The 20564-nt window shown below is 54.5% G+C and overlaps 1 protein-coding gene across 2 annotated transcripts in view; it reads left to right on the forward strand.

Annotated features, from left to right (window-relative positions):
* Positions 1 to 2520: 2520 nt before the first annotated feature.
* The window catches only part of TMPRSS13 (transmembrane serine protease 13), a 28289-nt gene continuing 10245 nt past the window's right edge, over positions 2521 to 20564 (forward strand). The window contains exons 1-6 of one of the 2 annotated variants that reach the window (XM_072729668.1): positions 2521 to 2632; positions 12975 to 13209; positions 14267 to 14371; positions 16651 to 16773; positions 17712 to 17841; positions 19635 to 19727. In XM_072729668.1, the coding sequence (XP_072585769.1) occupies positions 2612 to 2632; positions 12975 to 13209; positions 14267 to 14371; positions 16651 to 16773; positions 17712 to 17841; positions 19635 to 19727 (707 nt within the window). In that variant the 5' untranslated portion in view covers positions 2521 to 2611. The remainder of the gene's footprint in view (positions 2633 to 12974; positions 13210 to 14266; positions 14372 to 16650; positions 16774 to 17711; positions 17842 to 19634; positions 19728 to 20564) is intronic. The other variant, XM_072729670.1, reaches the window with a different exon arrangement.

The raw sequence follows: 20564 nt of genomic DNA on the forward strand, positions 1-20564 counted from the left end.
ATTCCTCAGTGTTTCACCTTCACCCCAGCCTGAACACCTACGCCGTGTGTTCTCCTCCACGCAGGGTCCCCGCCTTTCTGGTCCTCGCTGCCCCTCGCCCAGCAGCTTGCGGTGGGGCCTGGTGCTGAGCGGCCAGCGGTCACCGAGCTGAACCCGGTCTGGCGGGGCTCCTTATGGGTCGGTGGCTCGGCCAGCAAGGAGGCTGGGACAGGCCAACTAGTGTCTCTGACGAAACGGCAAGAAATAAACCTGACATTTCTTCAGGGCCCACCCGGTGCCGGACACGTTCTCTGGTCTGACCTGTCATCGCCTCTTCCCAGATGTTCCATCTGAAGACCTCCGACTTCTTGTAGTCGGCTTTCACCTCCGAGTCGGGGTTTTCACCTGCTCCCCTTGGCCCAGAACCCCTAGTCTGAGCTCTTCCCATTTCCCGGTGGGAAAATGTGGGAGAAAATGCTGGAGGGTGATCCTGGGAGGCCAGGGGTCTGCTGGGGGATGGAGTGATGAACGCCAAGGCTTGGGGAAGCCTCCTAGCTCCCTGGTGGCCAGAGTGGGGGCCCGTTGGTCCCTTGGAGAGAGGGAAGAGGACGCATCTCCTCAGGACTGGGTCTCTGCCATGGCAGGCTGGTCAAGGCAGCAGGAAGGGGATGTGGCCTGCAGCTCAGTTCTGCTCTCTTGGGGAGTCAGGAATGTGATATCAAATATAACACAAGATTGGTTAACCTCGGGGTCCCTATCTGGGCCCTCCAAACATCCTCGCCTCCATCCTTCTGCCTTGGGATTAGATTAAGGGATTAGATTTCCCTTCCCAGCACCTGAAGTGGGAGCTGACAACTTCCATTCTGAGCTAGAAGTTTTCTCACATGTAAATGGGGAGAAAAGTGGTCACTTACTTTGAGTCTTTGCTCAAGTGTCACCTCAGTGAAGGGCTCCCTGACTGCCCTGTCTCAGACTGTCACTCTGCTCCCAGCCCTCTCAATCCCCCTCCCTGCTTTATTTTTCTTGATAGAACTTCTCAATTTCTCTCTTTTTTTTTTAAATTTTTTATTTATTTATGATAGTCACACAGAGAGATAGAGAGAGGCAGAGACACAGGCAGAGGGAGAAGCAGGCTCCATGCACCGGGAGCCTGACGTGGGATTCGATCCGGGGTCTCCAGGATCGCGCCCTGGGCCAAAGGCAGGCGCTAAACCGCTGCGCCACCCAGGGATCCCCTCAATTTCTCATATGCTGCTTTGTCATCTATCTAGCCATCATCATCATCATCATCATCATCATCTATCTGCTTATTTTTGTTGGTCCTACCTCTCCCCCAATGCCAGTGCCATGGAGCAGGGTATTTGCCTGCTTTGTCCCTGTGTCCCCAGCACCCAGAGCAGTGCCAAGTGCATCAGAAGCACTTGGATATTTGCTGGGTGAATGAATGAGGGACAGATGAACAGCATTGTTGTGAAGATGACGCGCGTTACTGTATGTAGAGCATTCGGCAGGAGATCCAGCGCCTTGTCATTGTCGCCACTGCTGTTTGTTCCCTTGATTTGTGTGGATTCCTCAGGCTCCCAGTCTGTTTCTCCATCTGTAAAAGGAGAGGACCGAATCACTGCATGGTCTCTGCGCTTCCTTCAACCTAAGAAGGAATCAATCTTCTTCAATCTAAGAAGACTGCCATTCACGACCTCTGGGCCCCCGAGTGCCCAGTCACACAAATCCTTCCTAAAGCTCACCTGAGACCTCGCAGAAGCAACTCTGCTGGGGTTGGGGGTGCTAAGCACCCCCTTTGGAGGAGGCTCTTCCTTTGTTACTTCTGACTCTGAGGCGCAGAATGGGCAGTAGCTAGGGGACCATGAGTCAGCCACTATTTCTTAGAACGGTTTCCATTCAGATACTTCCATGTTTTATTCTAATTGGCTTTTGATGTGTTGTTTCATGATGTTTTATTGTTTTCAGTTGAGGAAATTCACTATGTGCATAATTAGAGGTTGTTTGATTTTAATTTCTTTGGTAAGAGTTTTCGTAGAAATCGTTCAGAAAATGGAAATTTTGCCATGCCGTGTACCTTGATTGGGGATTTAGACACGTGGTCCTTGGAGATGAAGGATGACACCGTCCTGCCCTGGTTGGGGCCCCGGTCCCTGGCCTTGGACGTTCCCTGTGGAAACACAGACCCGCCTCAGAGGGCGCTGGAGCATCTGTTTGAGGTGCTCAGGTTGACAGGCCTACGATGGTCTTCACAGGGCCTGGATTTTTCCCTCTGAGAATGCTCCCTCTGAAAGAAGCATTCTGGAACCCCTCATTTCCTCATAGCTGACTCTGTGGGGGCAGTTTCAGGGGTAGAGGTAACTTCACACTCCCGGTATTTGGTATTTGGTATTCGCTGAGTAACTGGGATGGCCTCGGAGGAGAGGAGAGGGACAGGTCTGGCTAGTTCTGTGGTGTTGTTTATACTTGAGATTACCTCACACGTCCCAACCCGCTTCCCCGCCCCATCTGGTGGGGGCTGGCCCTCAGCCTTCCAGCCCCCTTTTTCTCCACATGCCGGGGAAGACAGGGGCCAACATGGATCTTCCTGTGGACATCAGCTGAGCCCAGAAGCCTCACCCCTCGGGAGACCATGGAAAGGGACAGCAGCCGGGTGAGTGGTTACAGGCCTTGGGCCAGAACTTCCCAGCGCCGGGGAAGCAGGGGCAGGGCTGCAAGATAGGTGGGGCCCGGCCACCTGTATGCCTCAGGTTTTGGGGGAAGTTGAATGAGCCTTTTCTCACTTGAAGCTACTTGGGATTGGGATTGCTCAGCCTCCTTCTATCCCGATTTCCAGGAGGGGCCCCGGGGAGGAGCCGATGGGATTTGGGATCTGGTCGGGAAGCACCACAGGGCTGTGCCTGAATGTTGAGCTCCTGCTCTGTGGCCTGTGAAACACCCTGGCCAGGGCATTAATGCTGTTAGATCATCACTTTTGCCGGCTTGAGAAATCACCGGAACTTAGCATTCTAGCTGGGCTTCAAGGTTACCTTGGCTAACCCCTTCACTAGGCTCCTAAACCATCTTAGAAAATGTGACTTCCTTTGTTTTTAAGATCTTCCAGGGGATTTTTTTCAATCTCCTTTGGTCACTTATTTTCAGGCTTCACGATATTCATGCTTGGAAAATGATTCTTATGTCTGAGCGTAATTCCTTCTGCCACAACTCAGGTTCCTTTCCTCTTCTGTTCTTGGTGGTGGCAGAGAACAGCTAGGATGTTGTCTGTGGAAAAGACAGTTATAGACGCAAAGGCTTCCAAAGATTTTGTTCAGCTGTGCCTCAGCTTTCTTTTCTTGAGGGACATTCTTCTTGTGCTCTAACTTCTCCTGAGGTCTTGCTTTCTACTTCTCTTCATCTTCTTTTATTCTTTACTGAAGTAGTAGAATCAGAGACTCTGGGAAGGATGGGGCAGCTCTGGGTTTGAGAAGGATCAGCTCAGCCTATGTGCTGGCTTATAGGTGGCTTGTGGTCCATTCTGAACCCCAGATACTTTTCTGCAACCTTTACCACCATCTTTTCCACCATTGTTCCAGGCCCCCTTTGACTTTTCTTTCCGAGGTTTCCCTCCCAACCTCTGCACTGTTCTCCTGGGTTCCTGTCTCCACCTCACCAAAGTCATTTGGTCCTAGGCCTCTAGCTTCCTGGAGCTGCTGGTGAGCAGTAAAGGCAGTGCACAGGGAAGAATAGAGTTTTGTCTGAGGTGTGGGGAAGGTGAACTCACAGTCACAGCCATTGGGCATGTTTGTTGGTGACTTTCTGGGGGCCTAAACTTGATGATCTCTAAATACAATGGGGAGAAGGGCTGATTTGTCCAAAGGATGTTAAGGCCGGTCCCCAGGCAGGGTGATGGAGGCGACATCTGCCTACGATGCTCATCTTTCCAGAATTAGGGACCAACATGGAAGATCACCAGAGGGGCACAGAGTGGGGAGCAGACTTTTCATCCTGATGGAAGAAGTGTTACGTGGTGTGGTGGGCACCATATTCGTTCTGGGAGGCCGTCCTAACTTACTTTGGAGTGAAAGAACTAAACCACTACTTCCTAATTTAAGATTCTGAAATTCATCCCCTTGTTTAAGGCAGAACTTTCAAGATAGTGAGCCTCGGGTCGGGGCAGGGAGAGCTGTCTGGGGTTCTTTGTAGATTTCTTCAGGCCAGTTAAGGGGGGATTGGGAGAAACTGATTGTCTATGGCCATGCCTTCTCTCCGAGGGCTTCATGGCAGACAGATGTACATTGTGGTTTTGGTTCTTTGGCTCCATAAAGTATTGAGGAAGATGGTGGGCAAGGGACTTAAGCCTGATGAAGCTCCTGTGTGAGTTGGTTGGGTCTTCACGGGGGACCTTGGACAGGAGGTGAGAAAGCTTCTCTGTCTTCGAAGGAGAAGCTGCATGATATGGGTAGAACACTGACCAAGTTCCAGGTCACCTGTGACTTTGGGCAAATCAACCTTTTTGTACCTCAATTTCTTCATCTGTAAAATGAATAAAGATAGTGTCAACTTCAAGGAGCCTTAGCCTAGTGACTTTCAGTTATGAGGCCCTTTTTAAATAGCATCTGGCAGAGAGAGAGAGAGAGAGAGTCACAGAGCGTTCAGATTATCCTCCTCCTCCTCCTCCTCCTTCTCCTCCTCCTATCATCATCTAGGGTCTAGCCCTGACTCCTCTAATGATGTGGACAAATCTCTCCATGCCTCAGCTTTTCCACCTACCAAAAATGAGGGTTGGACAAATTGTTTCCCGCTCCACCCCCAGGTCCCTTTCTGGTTCCATGACAGTCTTTGGAATTACATGGAATGGGATTGCAGGTGTGCCACCCTGAATAGGACATTTGTTCTTGAATAGTAGTGTGTGTTTTGTGTTGTTTTCCATAGGCCTCACATTCTTAATGCTTACAGAAGTGCAATGCTTATTAAAGAAAGACTGATGGACCCACTGCTAAAGCAGCAATCCATTGTAGACCGAGTCTTCTTATAATAGAGCAGGTTCTCACTTAGTCAAAGACCTCAGAGGTCGTGGACCAGAGAGTGGTTGGCAGACCCAGGGCTGGTTCAGGATGAGGTACTCTCCCCTGCAGGGGCTGGGCAGGTTCCTAAGATAGCCAACCAATGGGGTCAGGTCATTGTGCCTTTGACCCCATAGTGCAGGCTCCCTCAGGACCCTTGGCACCTGGCCTTTGGCCCTACAGGGATGCTGCCCTCACCTGAGACCTCTGTGTTTTATGTTGTCATTGGTGCTGGGCAACCTTCCATCTGGCCCATCCCTCCTTGCCTCCCCCTGCATTGTCCCTGTGACTTGGCAAATGTGAATGAGAATGTGTGGGAGTGTGTGTACGGGGCTCCAGGTTTGGGTGCTGGGCGGGAAGGCCGGCTGATGTAACAATAGCCACTTAGCTTAAGTGTCTTGTTTTGGCAAAACAACTTCCTCTTGGTACGGCAACAGCGGTGGTAGACCGTGCCCAGCCAGGTGGCCAGGGTGCTGGGGGGGAAGCACGAGGGAAGCCATCACGGGGAACCTGGGGGTCTTTGTCGGGACCCTGGCAGGACCTCATGGAGTGTGGCTCCTCTGATAGGACTGTCCAGGGAACCTCCATTATGTACCAGCCCTGAACGGTGTCACTTCCCCAGCGTTGGCACAGAAGGCACATGGGGGGTGGGGGCAGCAACTGAGGCAGCAAGACCCTGGGTGATCAAAGGTTATTTGCTTGGCAGCAGTAAGTCCTGGGTGTTCTTTAACCTCTTTGATGAATGGACAAATGAATGAATGAACACACGAATGAATGGACAAGGAGGTGTTTTGAGTCTGGTCTAAGAGGGATTCCCCGAGGCTTTTTCATGAGGCATCATTGTAAACTAGAAGGAACTTCAGTGCTCGCCCAGGCTGGCAATTTTCAAGTCCTTTGTAGCAGCCTCTTTTGTCAAATGAAACCGTATGTAGAGCCCATTGTACACAACTGTGAAGTGGATCTCCTCTGTCTGAAGTGGGGTGAAGGACTCCAAGCCCTTTCCCTGCTACAATAGTCGCGGAGGTATTTCCATGGAACCTCTAATGCTCTGGGAACCCTGCTTGAAAACAGCCAATTTGTCTGCTCCCTTCCTTTTTTAGGTCAGGGAGCAGAAACCCGGAGAGGGATACAACTGTCCTTAAGGTCATGCACGGTTGGGAGCAGAAGCAAGACTCCCCTGGCCTCCCAAGCCTGCTGCAGGGGAGGCCTCCGCTTGGCTTCTTGTCTGGAGCCCAGTTTGATTCCAGGGGTTTCCCAGTTTGGAAGGGGGTGCTGGGGAATCTGGCTGTGCTCTGAGGGGAGACTGCATTTGTGGAATTTCTCTGGGTTCAGGGAGGGGGGAGTAGGAGGAAGCCGTGTGTACCTAGAGGTCCAAGGAAGCCTGGGCTGAGGAGGAAGGAAAAGAAGCATGATCCACTCCGTCCCAGTTCAGATCAGTTCCTTGGAGGCCAGTTCAAGCACAGTCCCATCCACAGTGGGATGGGTTCAGGGCTCCCCTACCATGGCCCATGGGCTCCCCAGCATCCTGACAGGCACAGGGCCCACTTAGGTCTTGCCCAAGGAAGCTCCTGATTTTTCCTGGTGCTTCTATTGGGGACTGGGGCATCTCTTCCTGCCTAGCCTGGGAGGCTGGGGTGCCAGGCTAGGGTCCTGCCTCTGCCCCCCATCCTGAACATCCTTGATACTCAGGATCACCGGGAGAAAGAAGCTGCCACAGGGGCCTAAGTCTGGTGGGGAGTCCTTCCCCACTGGAGCCTGGTAAAGGGTGCTGGGAGAGCACAGTGATGTGCAGCAGCCCGAGGTCAGGAGCCAGAAGGTTCTGTTTTGGGCCCTGCCCTCAACTGGCTGTGTGCCCTTAGACTAGTTGCATTGCGTTTCTGGGCCTTCATCACCTTATCAGTAGGCTAAAGGAACTACAACTAGAGGGTTTTCAAGATCCTTCTAGCCCTGGCAGCCAGTGATGTGCCCAGCCTGCCCTGGGGTGGAGGCTCTCTGAAGGGATGGTGCAGGGCAGAGGAGGGAGGCCCTGCCAGCTTTGACTGGACTTGAATGGGCCCTGGTGGACCTGCCCTTGGGTCCTGAAGTTGCGTTATGGCTGCTGCTGCCTGGGTGGACGTTCCCACAGGAGCCCTTTACTAGATTCTTCTCCCTGCCTGCTGTGGGCTCTGAGCAGCCATGGTGCCTCTATTCCAGAGTCGAGGCCGCCTCCTGTGGTTGGAGCACAGTCGCTAAGCAAAGCCCGGAGCTCAATCCTTGGCAGAAGCCACAAAACTGAGCCATCCTTGAGGTGGCTCCCACAGGGCACAGTGCAGCAGAGGACCCCCTCCTCCCTGGCATGGCTGGCTGGGCTGGCAGGACGTGGAGAGACACCAAGGGCAGGGCCACGGGGGTCCTTGTCCTCTCACAGCCATCCCCCAGCAGGTGAGGGCCCACGGGACAGGCTCTGCCACGGGAAACCACGGATTACCCCAGGGGCTGACCCCAGAGACCACCCTCTAGGGCCTGGGGCGGGGAGGAGAGGCAGGGCCAGGAAAGAATGAAGGGCAGTGCTTGGTCAGGGAAGTGGCCCAGAGTCACCCACCCTCTGGCTCGGCCCTGTCCATCTGCCCCCAGACAGGCTGAGGAGCCTCTCGCCTGCAGGCGGGTCGTGGGGAGCCTGGAGTGGGTCATCTGAGTTCCGTTGCTGGGTCTTCTGCTCACTGGCGAAGGCCAGGAGTTGGGCTGGTTCTGGCCTGGGCTCAGCCCCTTGGATCCTGGCGCTCTGGGCACAAAGTGTCCTCCCACCCTCTTTCCCACCTACTGGAGGCATCTGCTCTGAGGGTGAGGCCAGGCCACCAGGAGGGCGGCTGGAATCTCAGTAGCTGCTGGCTAAGAATTGAGGAAAGGAAATGAGTTACTGCTATAATGGGTTAGACATGAGGAGGGACTTCCAGCAGGTGGGGTGGCAGGCCATGAAATGGGTAAAGAATAGCTGTGGAACCTATTCTAGTGGTCCTGGAAAATCGGAGCTCTTCTCAGCGTCCTGCGATGCTTCAGATTGAGGTTCAGAGTCAGGGGGATGGAGCAGACGGCCTCACCATGGAGGCTGCCTTCCTCTGGTCTTGGGGCTGCCCGTCCATCCTGCTGGGATTCAGGGTTTCCCACATGGCAGCTCTCATGGGGAACTTGGGGTCAGGCCTCGTCTCTTTGCCTTGTCTTTGAGGCCCAAACCTCTGCATGTGCCTCCCACCAGCTCTGACACCAGAGTGCTTGCTCTACTGAGGCCTCTGGGGCCCTGTCTACCCCCAAGGCCCAGCCTCCCCTCCATGCCCCCACCTCTGCCCCTGTCCCCCAGACCTGGGAGGGCTTTCACAGGCTGCTGAGGCTAAGGTGGCAGCTTTAGAGACTGGCTGAGGATGACTCACCCCCTCCTAGACCCTTGGGTACTGAGCCCAAGATCGGTCGCATTTTACATGCCCTAGTTCTCTCCAGACTCCGGGTAGAGGGACCCATGGGAGTCTCCTGCCCAGACCCCAGCTCACCTCCCCAGGGACTCTTCTCCCCGCTTCCTTGGGGGCCGAGGCCATGGGTACGCATGTTGAGACCTTCGTGTGGTGGGATAAGCACTGGGGAAAGGCTTGGCCAAGGAAGGCTGGGAGACCCCTGTGCCTTTCTGGCTGCCCTGAGCTTTCCACCAAGCCGCCCTCCCCCCACATCTCTGATCTAACTCCCTCCCACTGCTCAGCCTCCCCCAGCCTTCCCACCTCCTCCTGCTGGGCCTCCACCAGCCCATCCCAGGTCCCTTTTTCCTGCCCTGGTGAAGTGGCACCAGGACCAGGGCCCTGGGGTCCTACTCCAGTGGGGACAGCCTGAGCTCTTGAATGTGAAATCAGAAGGTTGTGGGAAGTCCCCACAAGCCCACCAACTGGTTCAGGGGCTCTAGGCATGCTGTCTGGTCCCCTACCCCGGTTTCCTCAAGAATAAACCAGGGGCCATAGTTCCTGCCCAGTTTGCGAGCAAGACCCCATGAGGATCCCAGGAAATAATGGGTGTGGAAGCTCTTCACACGCTGTCAGCCTCAAGGAAGTGAAGGAAGTTACTGGTGACACTCGTGATACTGTGGGTCCAGATCCTGCCTGGGCAGGATTCGAGCCCTGTCACTTACCTGAGAGGTGGGTTTGGGTATGTTCTTAACCTCCTGGGACCTCAGTTTCAAAATCCATAAAATGGGGTTAACAATACCTCCCATAGAATGCTGTGATAAGGTCGAAATGGGGTCAAGCTAAGTCCCTACTGGGCTTCGGCCTTTGCTACGATGTGAAACACAATTGCGGACCAGGTTCTTCCATGTTTATCCTGCAGTTATCTGGGGGAGGGAGGCAAGGTCATCCCCATCTCACGCACATTGAGACAGACGCGTTCCCTTTACTTGCCCAGGGCAGACCGTTCAGGAATTCACGCAGTCATATTTGAACACAGATTTTTCTACTTAAAGTCCAGCATCTTTAACAGACAGATGACCAGCCACTGTCACTGCTAATGGGCACTGAGTCCTTACTGTACATACAGCACCTATCACTCCAGTGCTATGAAGCAGGTGACTGGCTCACCTTACAGATGAGGAAACTGGGAGTGTGAAGAGGTGGAGCCACAGGCCCAGAGTCACCCGCTGGTGTAGACTGAGCTTGTTACCTGGCATGGGGCCTCTCCCGTCCCCAGGCTCCATCAAATCTTGGCAGGCCATGGGACCCACCAGAAAGTTCCACAAGAGTGAGATCACTGTAGAACCACTGGCCTTATCGCCGGGCTCCCCATGGTACTCCCAGCCTGTAAGGCCCCAGGCCCCAGTTCTCAGGCAAGGTCACAAATGCAGAAGGAGCACCCTGTGTACGGGTGCCAGGAGAAGACTGTGTCGGGGGCTCTTGCTGCTGACTTGAGAAGGCAGGGGACCCACACACACAGGCTTGGGGAAGAATCCTGATTGTGATTCTAAGCAATCTGAGCCTTGCACCTTGGTTTTGTCATCTGTAAAAGGGGCTTCTAAAAATATTCAGGGTTGGAGTGAGGACCTTGTGAGACCACAGACATGGAAATTTATTGTCATTCTAAAGTACCATATATGGTGAGCTATTACCATTTTCTTGCATCGTGTAATGGGAATTTGCCCCCAAGGGTGGGAAAGGCCTGTAGTGTGAGCATAGCAGGGAGGGAAGGCTGGCAGGCTAGTTGACATGCCTGATGCTAGCCAGGGTCCTAGGCAGGTGCCAAGGCTCGGGCCACCATTGGTGGCCAGCACAGGCTCTACACAGCCTGGGTTTGTCTCTCTCATTGAAGGACTTTAGTCTGGCCTTTGTCTAGCACCCTCTTTTTTCTCTAAGATGAGCTCCCACCTTTCGGCCCATCGGTAAGGCCCATGGCTGTTAAATCTCAGCAAGGTGGGTGTTGTGTGGGCCAGTGCAAAAGTGGAGGGAGATTCTCATTTCCCGCCTGGCTGCTGTGTGCCAGACCCAGGTGAGACATTTTCTGTGTTACCTCCTTGAATCCTCAAGATCATTAGTCCTATTCTACAAATTAAGAAAAAGAAAAAGGAAGGTTAAGTGTCCTGCCCGAGGTGACACACCTGGAGGTAGGATGGTGCCCTGGATCTGCCTGACTCCAAAGCCAGTGCTGTCGGCTGATGCATGCTATATTTCAGCATTTCCTCTCTGCCTCTCCTTGCCCCCAACCCCAGTCCTGCTCCCCTTGAAGCATCTGGGGGCTCATCTGTTTTCCCCTTCTGGAGATCTAGTCTCTAGATAGGGGGGGTGAGAGGGGAATCTGAGCTCTGGGCCAGCTGGGTCAGCTGCATGCCCTTCAGATCCCTAAACACACACAACTGTGTCCCTGCTTGGCTGGCCCAAGCACCTGGATCTCTTACCCATATCCATTAATTAACCCCAGTAACTCCCTGGAGTAATGGGTCCTGGTCCCTGCCCGTACTAAGCTGAGTGTGGCCAGAGACTTGAGATTCCTCCTTGAATTCATTTTGCGACCTCCAGAACAATGAGGCAGTGACCAAATCAGTTCCTTCTGACTCTTAGAAAAGAGAGTTAAAAATAGTAAAACCAGGGGCACCTGCGTGGCTCAGCAGTTAAGCATCTGCCTTTGGCTCAGTTTATGATCCCGGGGTCCTGGAATTGAGTCCCGCATCGGGCCCCCCCACAGGGAGCCTGCTTCTCCCTCTGCCTATGTCTCTGCCTCTCTCTCTGTGTCTCTCATGAATAAATAAATAAAATAAAAATAAAAAGTTAAATCCAAACCCCTGCCTGATAGGGATGATGGTGTTGACTTGGGCTGGTGTTCTAACAATGAGGGCTTTTCCTGAACTGGTTTGCTTCCTAATCGTGTCCAGTGTTAAGCACGGTGGCAGATGAGGGATGGAAACAGGTGCCAGGGGTCCAGAGCCTGCCCCCTCTGCACAGCCCTGCTGACTGTGCCCCCAGCACAGGTGCGCTGTCCTCACCATCCCTGCCACTCCTGTTCGTTCCCTGGACTGCTCCCTCTTAGATTTAGAGCACCCCAAAGGCTCCACTTTCCAGGGAGAAACAGGACCAGTGTTCCCTGATTGCCGACTAAGGCCAGCTGGCTGCTGGATTACATAAGGCGTCGCTTCTTAGAGAGGCAGCAATGCCTCAAGGTTGAGCTGGCCTCCGAGCCTGGCTTTCTGGACTCACACTCCGGCTCTCCAGCTCACAGAAGCACTCCCTGGCTATGACAGCTTGATCCCATCGCTTAGTCTCTCTGCAAAATGGGAGTGGTTCTGTTCTGAGGATTAAGTGAGTAAACACATACAAAGCCCTTGGAGCATGCAAAGTCTTCTATAACCAGCCATTAGAGTGTTAAATCTGAATGAACAAACCACTCCCCCTGGAGCTGAGTCGGGCTAAGGATCTTGTCGAAGAGTGGTGTGGACTGCTACCCCAGCCTATACCTTCTTCCGATTTTGCCTCTCCGCTCTCCCTGATGCATTGGTGAGTGAGCACAGGTGTGTGTGAGTGTGTGTGGTGTGCATACAGGTGTCTGAGTGAGCAAGACAAGTCTGGAATTGCTGAGAATGGTGGGGTACAAGGCAGGCCAGGGCTTTTCTTAAGCAATGCTTTTCACGCTTTTTGATGACAGCTCATAGTAAGAATGGGGTTTTACAAATCTGGCGCACACACGAGGAAAGGGCAGGGGTGTGGGGGGTGTGGAAGTGGAGAGGGAGGGAAGGGTGATTACTCTCCCCACCTCCTTGAGCAATTTTTTATTTTCCAAACAGATTCTAGAAAAAGAGTTCTTTGTCTGGGACCTGGAAGCCAAGTCCCAATGGCCCAATGGAGATGCAAGTTGCATGAGCTTTCTCACTAAAAATCCTTACACACCTGGGCAGTAGTGTTAAAGTGTTTTCTCTGAAGTTATCTTTGTTCTTTATGTGGCTTCCTCAAAGTTGTATGTCTAGGGAGAGCTGGGACTGGGACTAGGACTGGTCCCTCCGGGTTTCCCAGGAGAGCCTGTTTTCACCTTCCTTCTTCTTGAGATGAGGAGGGGTCCAGTGGCTGATCAGAGGGAGACCTTGGTCCTGCCACACCAGCTTTTACATCTTGAGCAACCCTCAGAAGGAGGGTCCCTAGACACATGTAGCCAAAGCAAGGGTCCCCAAGCCCCAGGCAGATGGCCCACTGCTCTCTGCCCACCTCCGCAGGTCCCTGTGATGCAGGGAGACTGTAGGGAGCTGGCAAGTGCAGGCTCTTTGAACTTGCACTCCATCCCGGGACACTCTCTTCTCAACTGCTTCCCTGCCAGGGTGAGGAGGTGATGGCAGTGGTGATGGCAGGGGCGGTTTGCTCCCCACCTAGCTGCTTGCCCCAGAGCATGTATCTCTTGGCTCAGCTGGGCTGATAGCTGGGTGGGTCCTCAGGGGAGCAGCCTAAGGGATACCCTTCACTCTGCTTTCAGAATGCTTCCCCAGCCAGGACATCTCCAGCAAGGACGTCTCCAGCCGGGGCGTCCCCAGCCCGGGGAACTCCAGCCCGGGCCTCCCCTTCCAGGTCATCGTCTGCCAGGTCAGCCTCCACGACATCCTCTCCAACGAGAGTGTACCTTGTTAGAGCAACACCAGTGGGGGCCGTGCCCATCCGGGCATCTCCTGCCAGGTCAGCGCCAGCCACCAGAGCCACCGAGGAGAGCACAGGTAAGGGGGGACACTGCAGGGGAGGGAGAGGAACGGGGAAGCAGGTGACGGGTGGGGAGGAAATCTCAGAGTTGGCACTCCCTGCTCTTCCTCTATCCCTTGGCTAGTGATGTGTGGGAAGCAGGGGGAGTAGTCAGGGGGGCCTGGGGAGGTGGGGGGCAGAAAGGAGCCATTACATGCAGGCCCAACACAGTGGAAAATTGGGGCCAATGGGGTAGGGGAGAAGAAACCAGGACCAACAAAGCAGCTGTGACTTTGGAGGCTGCGCAGTGTGAGTCAGAGTGCGGATTTCAAGAGCAAGGACTCTAGCGGGAGACTGGAGTCCTTCCCTTAGGCTGCCCCGTGGATGTGCTGGGAGGCAGGGGTCTGCCCTGGAGCAGGGTCCTGATCCTGGGCCCATCTATGGGGAGAGGAGGGAAGGAGGAAATTCTGACCAGGCAGGCACTCTCCACCTCCGTCTTTTCAACCTGGCCTACCTGGGTCAGCTGCTGGAAGCCAGAGCTGCTGGATGGGCCTTGGGGCTGGCTCTGCCCCTGATGAAACAGGGTTTCTGCCCATCTCAGCGCTGCCCTCTGCCTGTCATAGACTTCAGACTGTCCCCACCATCACCATACAAACTGGCCAGGCCGAGGATCCCATATTTGGGGCCCCTCTCACCGTCCTGCCCTCGCAAGGGTTGGTGAGGCACTCTGGTGTGGTGGCCTCTGGCATGAGGCACACTTCATGGGACATCCCGCCCTGCTGTTCACTAGTCCAGCACCCTCGAGCAAGTTCTTTAACTTTCGTGAACCTCCGTCTCCCCACCTATAAAATGAGGGCAACAGCACCCAGCTCACACGGTTGCTGTGAGAATTCCACCGGAGGACACTCGCAAGTGCCCGGCTGGCCCGTCGGAGATGCTCAGCTAAGGGAGCTGTCGGGGGTCGGGGTGGTGCCATATCCTTGAGTGGAGCGGTCCTAACGGGCCCTCCCAGGCCAGCCTGCCTCCCTCCCCCTCCTCCTCTGTGCCAGACCCCTCACCCATGGCCTTACCACCCCCTGCTGCGGCCACTCCTAGGTATCGGCTTGCCCAAGTTCACCTGGCAGGAGGGCCAGAAGCGGCTGCCGCTCATCGGATGTGTCCTCCTCCTCATCGCCCTCGTGGTGTCACTCATCATTCTCCGTGAGTTCAAGGGAGGGACCGGGGGAAGGTTCTGGTCATGGTGGGGTGGGGTGGGGTCCCCGGATGGGGGCACACAGCAGGGAGCCAGGAGTGGGGAACACACACTCGCCTGGCTACTGTGCCCCACAGACACTCCTGCGAAAGGCCATGGACCACAGTGTCTCCAGGCCCTTTGAGCAGCTAGGTTGGGGGAACCAGGCTCAGGCTGCACTGGTGCTACTTCCTGCCCATCTTGCTTGGGAGAGTTAGACACTCTGGGCTCAGTTTCTGCATCCTCGAGTGGGATTTCTTTCATTCAGTGCATTTGACTATGCACATGCCCAGTCAGCTCTCATAAAGACTTCACTGGGTTACGAGCCGTAAATGACATAATGGCACAGTGCCTGGCACAAAATCTATAAATGCTAATTATTAGAAAAAAAATATGAGCACTGATTATAGAAAGTCTCTGGGGTATTTCCAGACAATGGGATAAAGGGTTCTAGGGTTCAGGCCTCCTCACCCCCCTCCCCACCCTCCATCCAAACACACACACACTTTGGAAAAGATAGGACATGGCCCAGGGCTCTCTGCAGAGGGGAGGCCAAATGTGACTGTCGAGAAGAGGTGACAGCTATGTGGGCCGGGGTGGCAGAGACCAGCTCGTGAAGGGTCAGGTGATGGCCCGGAAGATGGGAGAGCATCTGAGTGGGATACGCAGCTGCGGGAAATGTAGGGGGCCGTGGCAAGGTCAGCCCGGGGAGGAGGAAGGGAACTGCTTAGCCACAGAGGAAAGGAGTATTTAGGGACCTGGGGTCTGTCTGCCTGGTTGGGTAAGGCTGAGCTGCAAGGTAGAGAGCTTCAAAGACCAGGCTAGCGGGGAAGGCTTCTGTTCAAGAGGCAGCACAGTGTGGGGAGGAGCCAGGTGCGTGAGTGTACGGAAACCAGGACTGGCAAGGCTGCTCCAAGACGAGCATGACGCGGGAGGAGGTAGCGAGCTGGTTAAGGGCACGGCACGGCTCCCCCATAGCATCCTGGCTCTGCCACTTGCCAGCTGTGTGACTGCAGCAAATTAATTAACTTTCCAAGCCTCGGGGTCCCACCACCTGCCTGACAAGGTGCTAGCATCATTGTCACAATGCACATAAAGGCCTCAGCACAGTGCCTGCCACATGGTGTCCATGTGAACCTCCAGCCAGGATGCGCTGCTCTGCTTTTCCTGCCCCTCCCACCCCTGGCAGTCCTCGGAGCAGTAGGAATGACCAACCCATGGAGGGATGAGATGGCATCCAAGGGTGGCCTCCCGGTTATAGTTATAATCACAGTGTGGTTTCACAACGCGTCCTGGCATCCACTGACTGTCAAGGTGACCCTTGCATGGTGGCTCTGCGGGCATTCCAGGAGGGACAAGTGCAAAACATTAGGTGGCATTGGTGTCCGGGTCTGCAAGGGGCAGACACATAGGGTGACCTTCACCATGGGTGCCCGAGTGCATGGTAGGGCCAGCGGGGGTCAGGCTGAGGATGAGGGGCAGTGCAAGGAGTTAGAACTCAGGTTTCTTGGGCACCCAAGGCAAGGTGTCTCCAGGCAGGAGGGAAGGGATCCTAGCTTGAGAAGAGGTTACTGTTCCAGACAGAGGGGGTCACGAGGCTGACTTTCACGCATAGTTTGTAAAGCCTGGGGTCTTGGGAATCAGCCACCTCAATTTGCCCTTTGAAAGGACAGACATTTTAAGGCATAAAGACAAACAATGGGGCGAGAGCTGAGCAAAGAGGACATTGCTTGTTTAGGGGAGAGGGAGGATGAAGATCCAGGAGCTTCTGGGACCAAAAGACCAGCCTTTGAGAAGACAGCATGGGTAGTGCTTGTGTGTATGGACTGTGGAGACAGAAATTTCTCTGCTGTGACCCACAGAGCACAGGGTTGACGGGATGCCAGGGGGGCTCTGAGAGGCTGGCTCTGGGATTCTGGAGGAGGGCTTTCTCTGGTTGCCACTCTGGCCAATGTAGGGCACTGGAGCTTCCAGTGCCCACCTCTGCACCTCCCTCCCTCTCTCCCCACCTCTCTCTCTCTGGGGGGCTGCTCGAGTCTGCCTGGTGCTGCCCTGCTTGCAGGAGCTTTCCAGAGCGTTCTGGAGCATTCCTGAGCAGCCTTTCTCTCCATACAGATGGGGGAAGAGAGCCCCAGAGTCCGAGAGGGATTGCAGGTCGGTGTCTCCGAACCCCCAGGGCCTCGGGCTGCTTAGTGTCTTGTCTCCCGGGGCTGGCGGTGACCCAGCTGTCTGCTTCACTGTTTTCCAGTCTACTTCTGGCGAGGCCACACGGGGATCAAGTACAAGGAGCCGGTGGAGAGCTGCCCCACCCATGCTGTGCGCTGTGATGGGGTCGTGGACTGTAAGCTGAGGAGTGATGAGCTGGGCTGTGGTAAGGACGCGGGGCATGAGTGCATGTGTGCTTGAGGGTGTGTGTCTGTGTGTGTGTGTGTGTACTCTGGTGACTGAAAAATGTGTATCAGCTCACATGGGAGCCAATGGACAGAGAGTCGGAGCTTTCTAGTCATAGTAGACTGGGGTCTGAAACTGGCTTTGAGTGCTGTGTGACTCGGGCAAGTCACTTACCTTCTCTGGGCTTCATTTTCCAAATTTGAAACGAGTGAACTGAACAAGATTAGTGGGTTTTCAGAATTTGACCGCTCCTGAGTATCAGATAAAATACAGCTACTCTGGCTGGAGGCAGGCGTGGGGTCCAGGGCCCGGTCTACATGTCCCTCGTCTTTGCCCAGCAGGTGACCTCTGACCTGGCACCCCTATGGTTTCATAAAGGTCAGTTTGTCAAGGGCTGGCCTAGGTGAGCCCAAAGATCTCTTTGAGCTCTGATCTTCGGTGGTTTTTTGGTGCCTTGTCTGTGTCCAGTATCATGTCGGTGTCTTTGGAGGCCTTTCACCTGTGTGTCATTGCCCATGACCACATCTCTCTGTGACTGAACACGTGGTCCGATCATAACCTGTATTCCCCTCCTCACTCTCTTGTTCGGGCATGTCACTGCCTCCTTGGGGTGATGGCTCCTGGCAGTGCTCACCCCTTTTCCCAGCAACAGTCCCTTGGGGTCTGTTGCATAGAGAGCTCTCTGCCTGGCCCCCCGCCCCTGCCTTGGCTCTGCCTTTCCTTAGCATCCGGGGCTTCTGAGCCCTGGCTGGTGATCATTACCTCCTGGGTCTGGCTCCCTGACCTTCCCCAGGCCTCAGCGATTTTACTCCAAAGACCTGCATTGAGACTCAGGACAGGAGCATCTCAGAGCCTTACTCGGTACATTGCTCAAGAACCGGGTACTGAGACCTGCTCTGCCCTTCTCTTGTCCGGCAGTGAGGTTTGACTGGGACAAGTCTCTGCTTCAAGTCTACTCTGGGTCCTCCCACCAGTGGCTTCCCATTTGCAGTGACAGCTGGAATGATTCCTACTCGGAGAAGACCTGCCAGCAGCTGGGTTTCGTGAGGTAAACCTCCTCCCCTCCCCGCGCCGGGGATCCCAGCTTCAGGGATGTCTTGTGCTCTTTGCAAGGGCGTCTCAGGCTCATCATGGGAAACTCCTGTTAAAAGGACTCTTGAGGACCAGGGTGGAGGCCCTAGCTCAGGTCACTCTTGAGTTATTCAAAGGGACAGTGGCCCTAGGAGCCGAAGTCTGGGAGCAAGTGTTCCTCATGAGGCCAATGTCATGATTTGTAGACATGCAGTAGGAGCACAGTCCTGCATGATCTCTGCATCAAAGCGGCCTTGTGTCCGTGATCACATTTAATGATCATGGTGGCCCTGTTGGGGAGCAGGTAGGGCTTCGGACAGGCCTTGTCTTGTCCTCACAGCTGGGAGCTAGAGGCTCAGGCTCTGAGCTACAGCAGCTGTGGCTTGAGCTGGACCTCATCAAAGGGGGATGGAGAGGGGCAGCTGAGGCCAGCCAAAGTCTTAAAATCTTTGGCTCTAAAGATTTTACACCAAAGCAGATGCTGGTGGGAGGAGCGGGGAGCAGGATTATGACAGTCTTCCCCTTTGAAACAGTCCCCTGTGCTCCCCTTGTTTCCAGGCCACATTGCCAAGTCCATCTTTCCTCTTGGTCTGAGTTTTGGGGTTCACCAATGTGTGTGAGGTTGTGGCGAGGAGGGTTTAGGCTGTCAGTGCAGACTCTCTGCAGAAGAAGCACCTGAAGACCAGGGCTCAGAGGCTAGGACTTAGATGCTGCCCTCCGCTCTCACCTCTGCTGCAGAGTTCCGACCTGGGAGAGGGGAATCTGGGGGATCTGGCTGGAAGAAGTCAGAATATCTTTTATCACTGAGTCCTGCGACCTTATGCAAATCGGAGCCTCCCTTGGGCTTCAGAAGATAGTGTCATTTGTTCAAAGAACACAATTGAGATTTGATATGGGCCAGAGACCATGTGGCACCCTGACAAGATCCCTGCCCCTGGAGAACCTCCAACAAGGTGTTTGGTGGGAGAGGCTTAACCCGATAACCACAGCACGGTGCTATGTGTGAGGATAAGGATCTGCGAGAAGCGCTGTAGGCACGCAACAGAGGGCACCTGACTGCACCTGGCGGAGGGCAGGGAACGGAGGAGCCCCTAGGGAGAGGAACAGCCCACGCAAAAGGCACACTCTCATGCAAGGGCACACCGTGTTCTAGAAATGCACAGAAGTGCCACACTGATGGTGGCCCATAGATCAACCCCATCAGAATTGTTAAAATGCACCCCCAAAATCAGAATCTCTGGATTAGGATTTAAAACCTGCTTAACAAATGCCCCAAGGCGATTCTTATGTGCACTGTGGTCTGAGATCCAGGAGGCAAGTGCAAGGTGCTCAGACTTTAACGTGCAAAGCCGTAACTTGGGGATCTTCAAAATGCAGAGTCTGGCTCAGCAGGTTTGGGGTCCTACTGCTGCTGGCCCGTGGATCACAGTTTGGCTAGAAAAGGGCCAGGTTAGTGTTTCTCGAACTTGCATATGAATCAGAATTACCCGGAGGAGAACCAGCTAAAATATAGAACCAGAGTTTCTGATTCAGTGGGTCTAGGGTTACGAGGACCCAAGAATTTGCATTTCTAACAAGTTCCCAGGGGGTGCTAATTCCGCTATCAGGCGAGTGCACAGGGCTCCTGGGGACCGTGGGTGGGAACTGAGTGTATTGGGCCTTAACCACCTCTGGTCGCTGCCAGCAGGACTATGATGCCTCTGGGGCACCGGGAAGGAGGGCAGTTTGTCTCAAGGGGGCTCATTCTTCTTTTGCTCCCCTCTCTTACAGTGCTTACCGGACAACCGAGGTGGCCCATAGGGATCTTGTCCACAGCTTCTCCATCTCCAAATACAACTCTACCCTCCAGGAAAGCCTCTACAGGTGTGGCAGTATGGGCCAGGCTGTGGGCCTGTGGGCAGGGAAATGGAGGAGGGCTTTGAGTCAGGGAGTCTTGCCCCTTTGGCTTTTTGGGGACCCTGCCTCCTGGAGTCCATTGTGCATGTCCTGAGCATTCCAAAAACAGTCTTCATTTGCCATCTGTCTCCTGAGTTGAAAGTTCTTACCGAAGCTTGGAGCAGAGACAGCCTCAAGGTCCAGGGTGGCCCAAGCATTTATCTGGGTGCCAGAGAGAATGAATAAACCTTGGGGCTGCCAGCCCGCCAGGTGTTTGGATTGGAAGCTACTGTAGGGAGTGGGCTTGGAGTGAGGAGGGAAAACATCATTAGGGTTAGTGGGAGGGGGAGCAGCCACAGGAGGAGGGCCAGGCGCATGTGGTCAGGGACAGGGAGGCGTGGCTGAGAGGCACCAGCCCCCTCCTGGGCCTTGCCATCTGTCATCTGTGCACTATGGCCCTGCCCTTGTCCCCAGCCCACTGAGGGGAGGGTGGAGGGGGGGCTCCACCAGCTAGCAGTGTTTACCTTGGGGAGGGAAAGACCGAGCCAGGCTCCCAGAGAAAAAGGGATGGAGAGGGGAGGGAGGAGAAGGGAATTAGCTGCAGCCCAGCTGCTTGCTTCCTGCTAGCTGTTTTGCATGCTGCATTGCCGGTGGAGCACTGAGGAACTGGCAGAGGAGGGTCAGGCTACCTGCTCAGCTGTGGAAAGGTGCTGGGACAATGAAGTCATGGGTATAGAGGACATGGATCTATCTACCCAATGTGTGCAATCTACCATAAGAAAAGTGGGGGTGGAGGTGGGGACAAGAGTGGGGATGGTTTGCACT

The sequence above is a fragment of the Vulpes vulpes genome, chromosome 12 (genome assembly GCF_048418805.1).
Source record: "Vulpes vulpes isolate BD-2025 chromosome 12, VulVul3, whole genome shotgun sequence".
Classification (NCBI taxonomy): Eukaryota; Metazoa; Chordata; class Mammalia; order Carnivora; family Canidae; genus Vulpes; species Vulpes vulpes.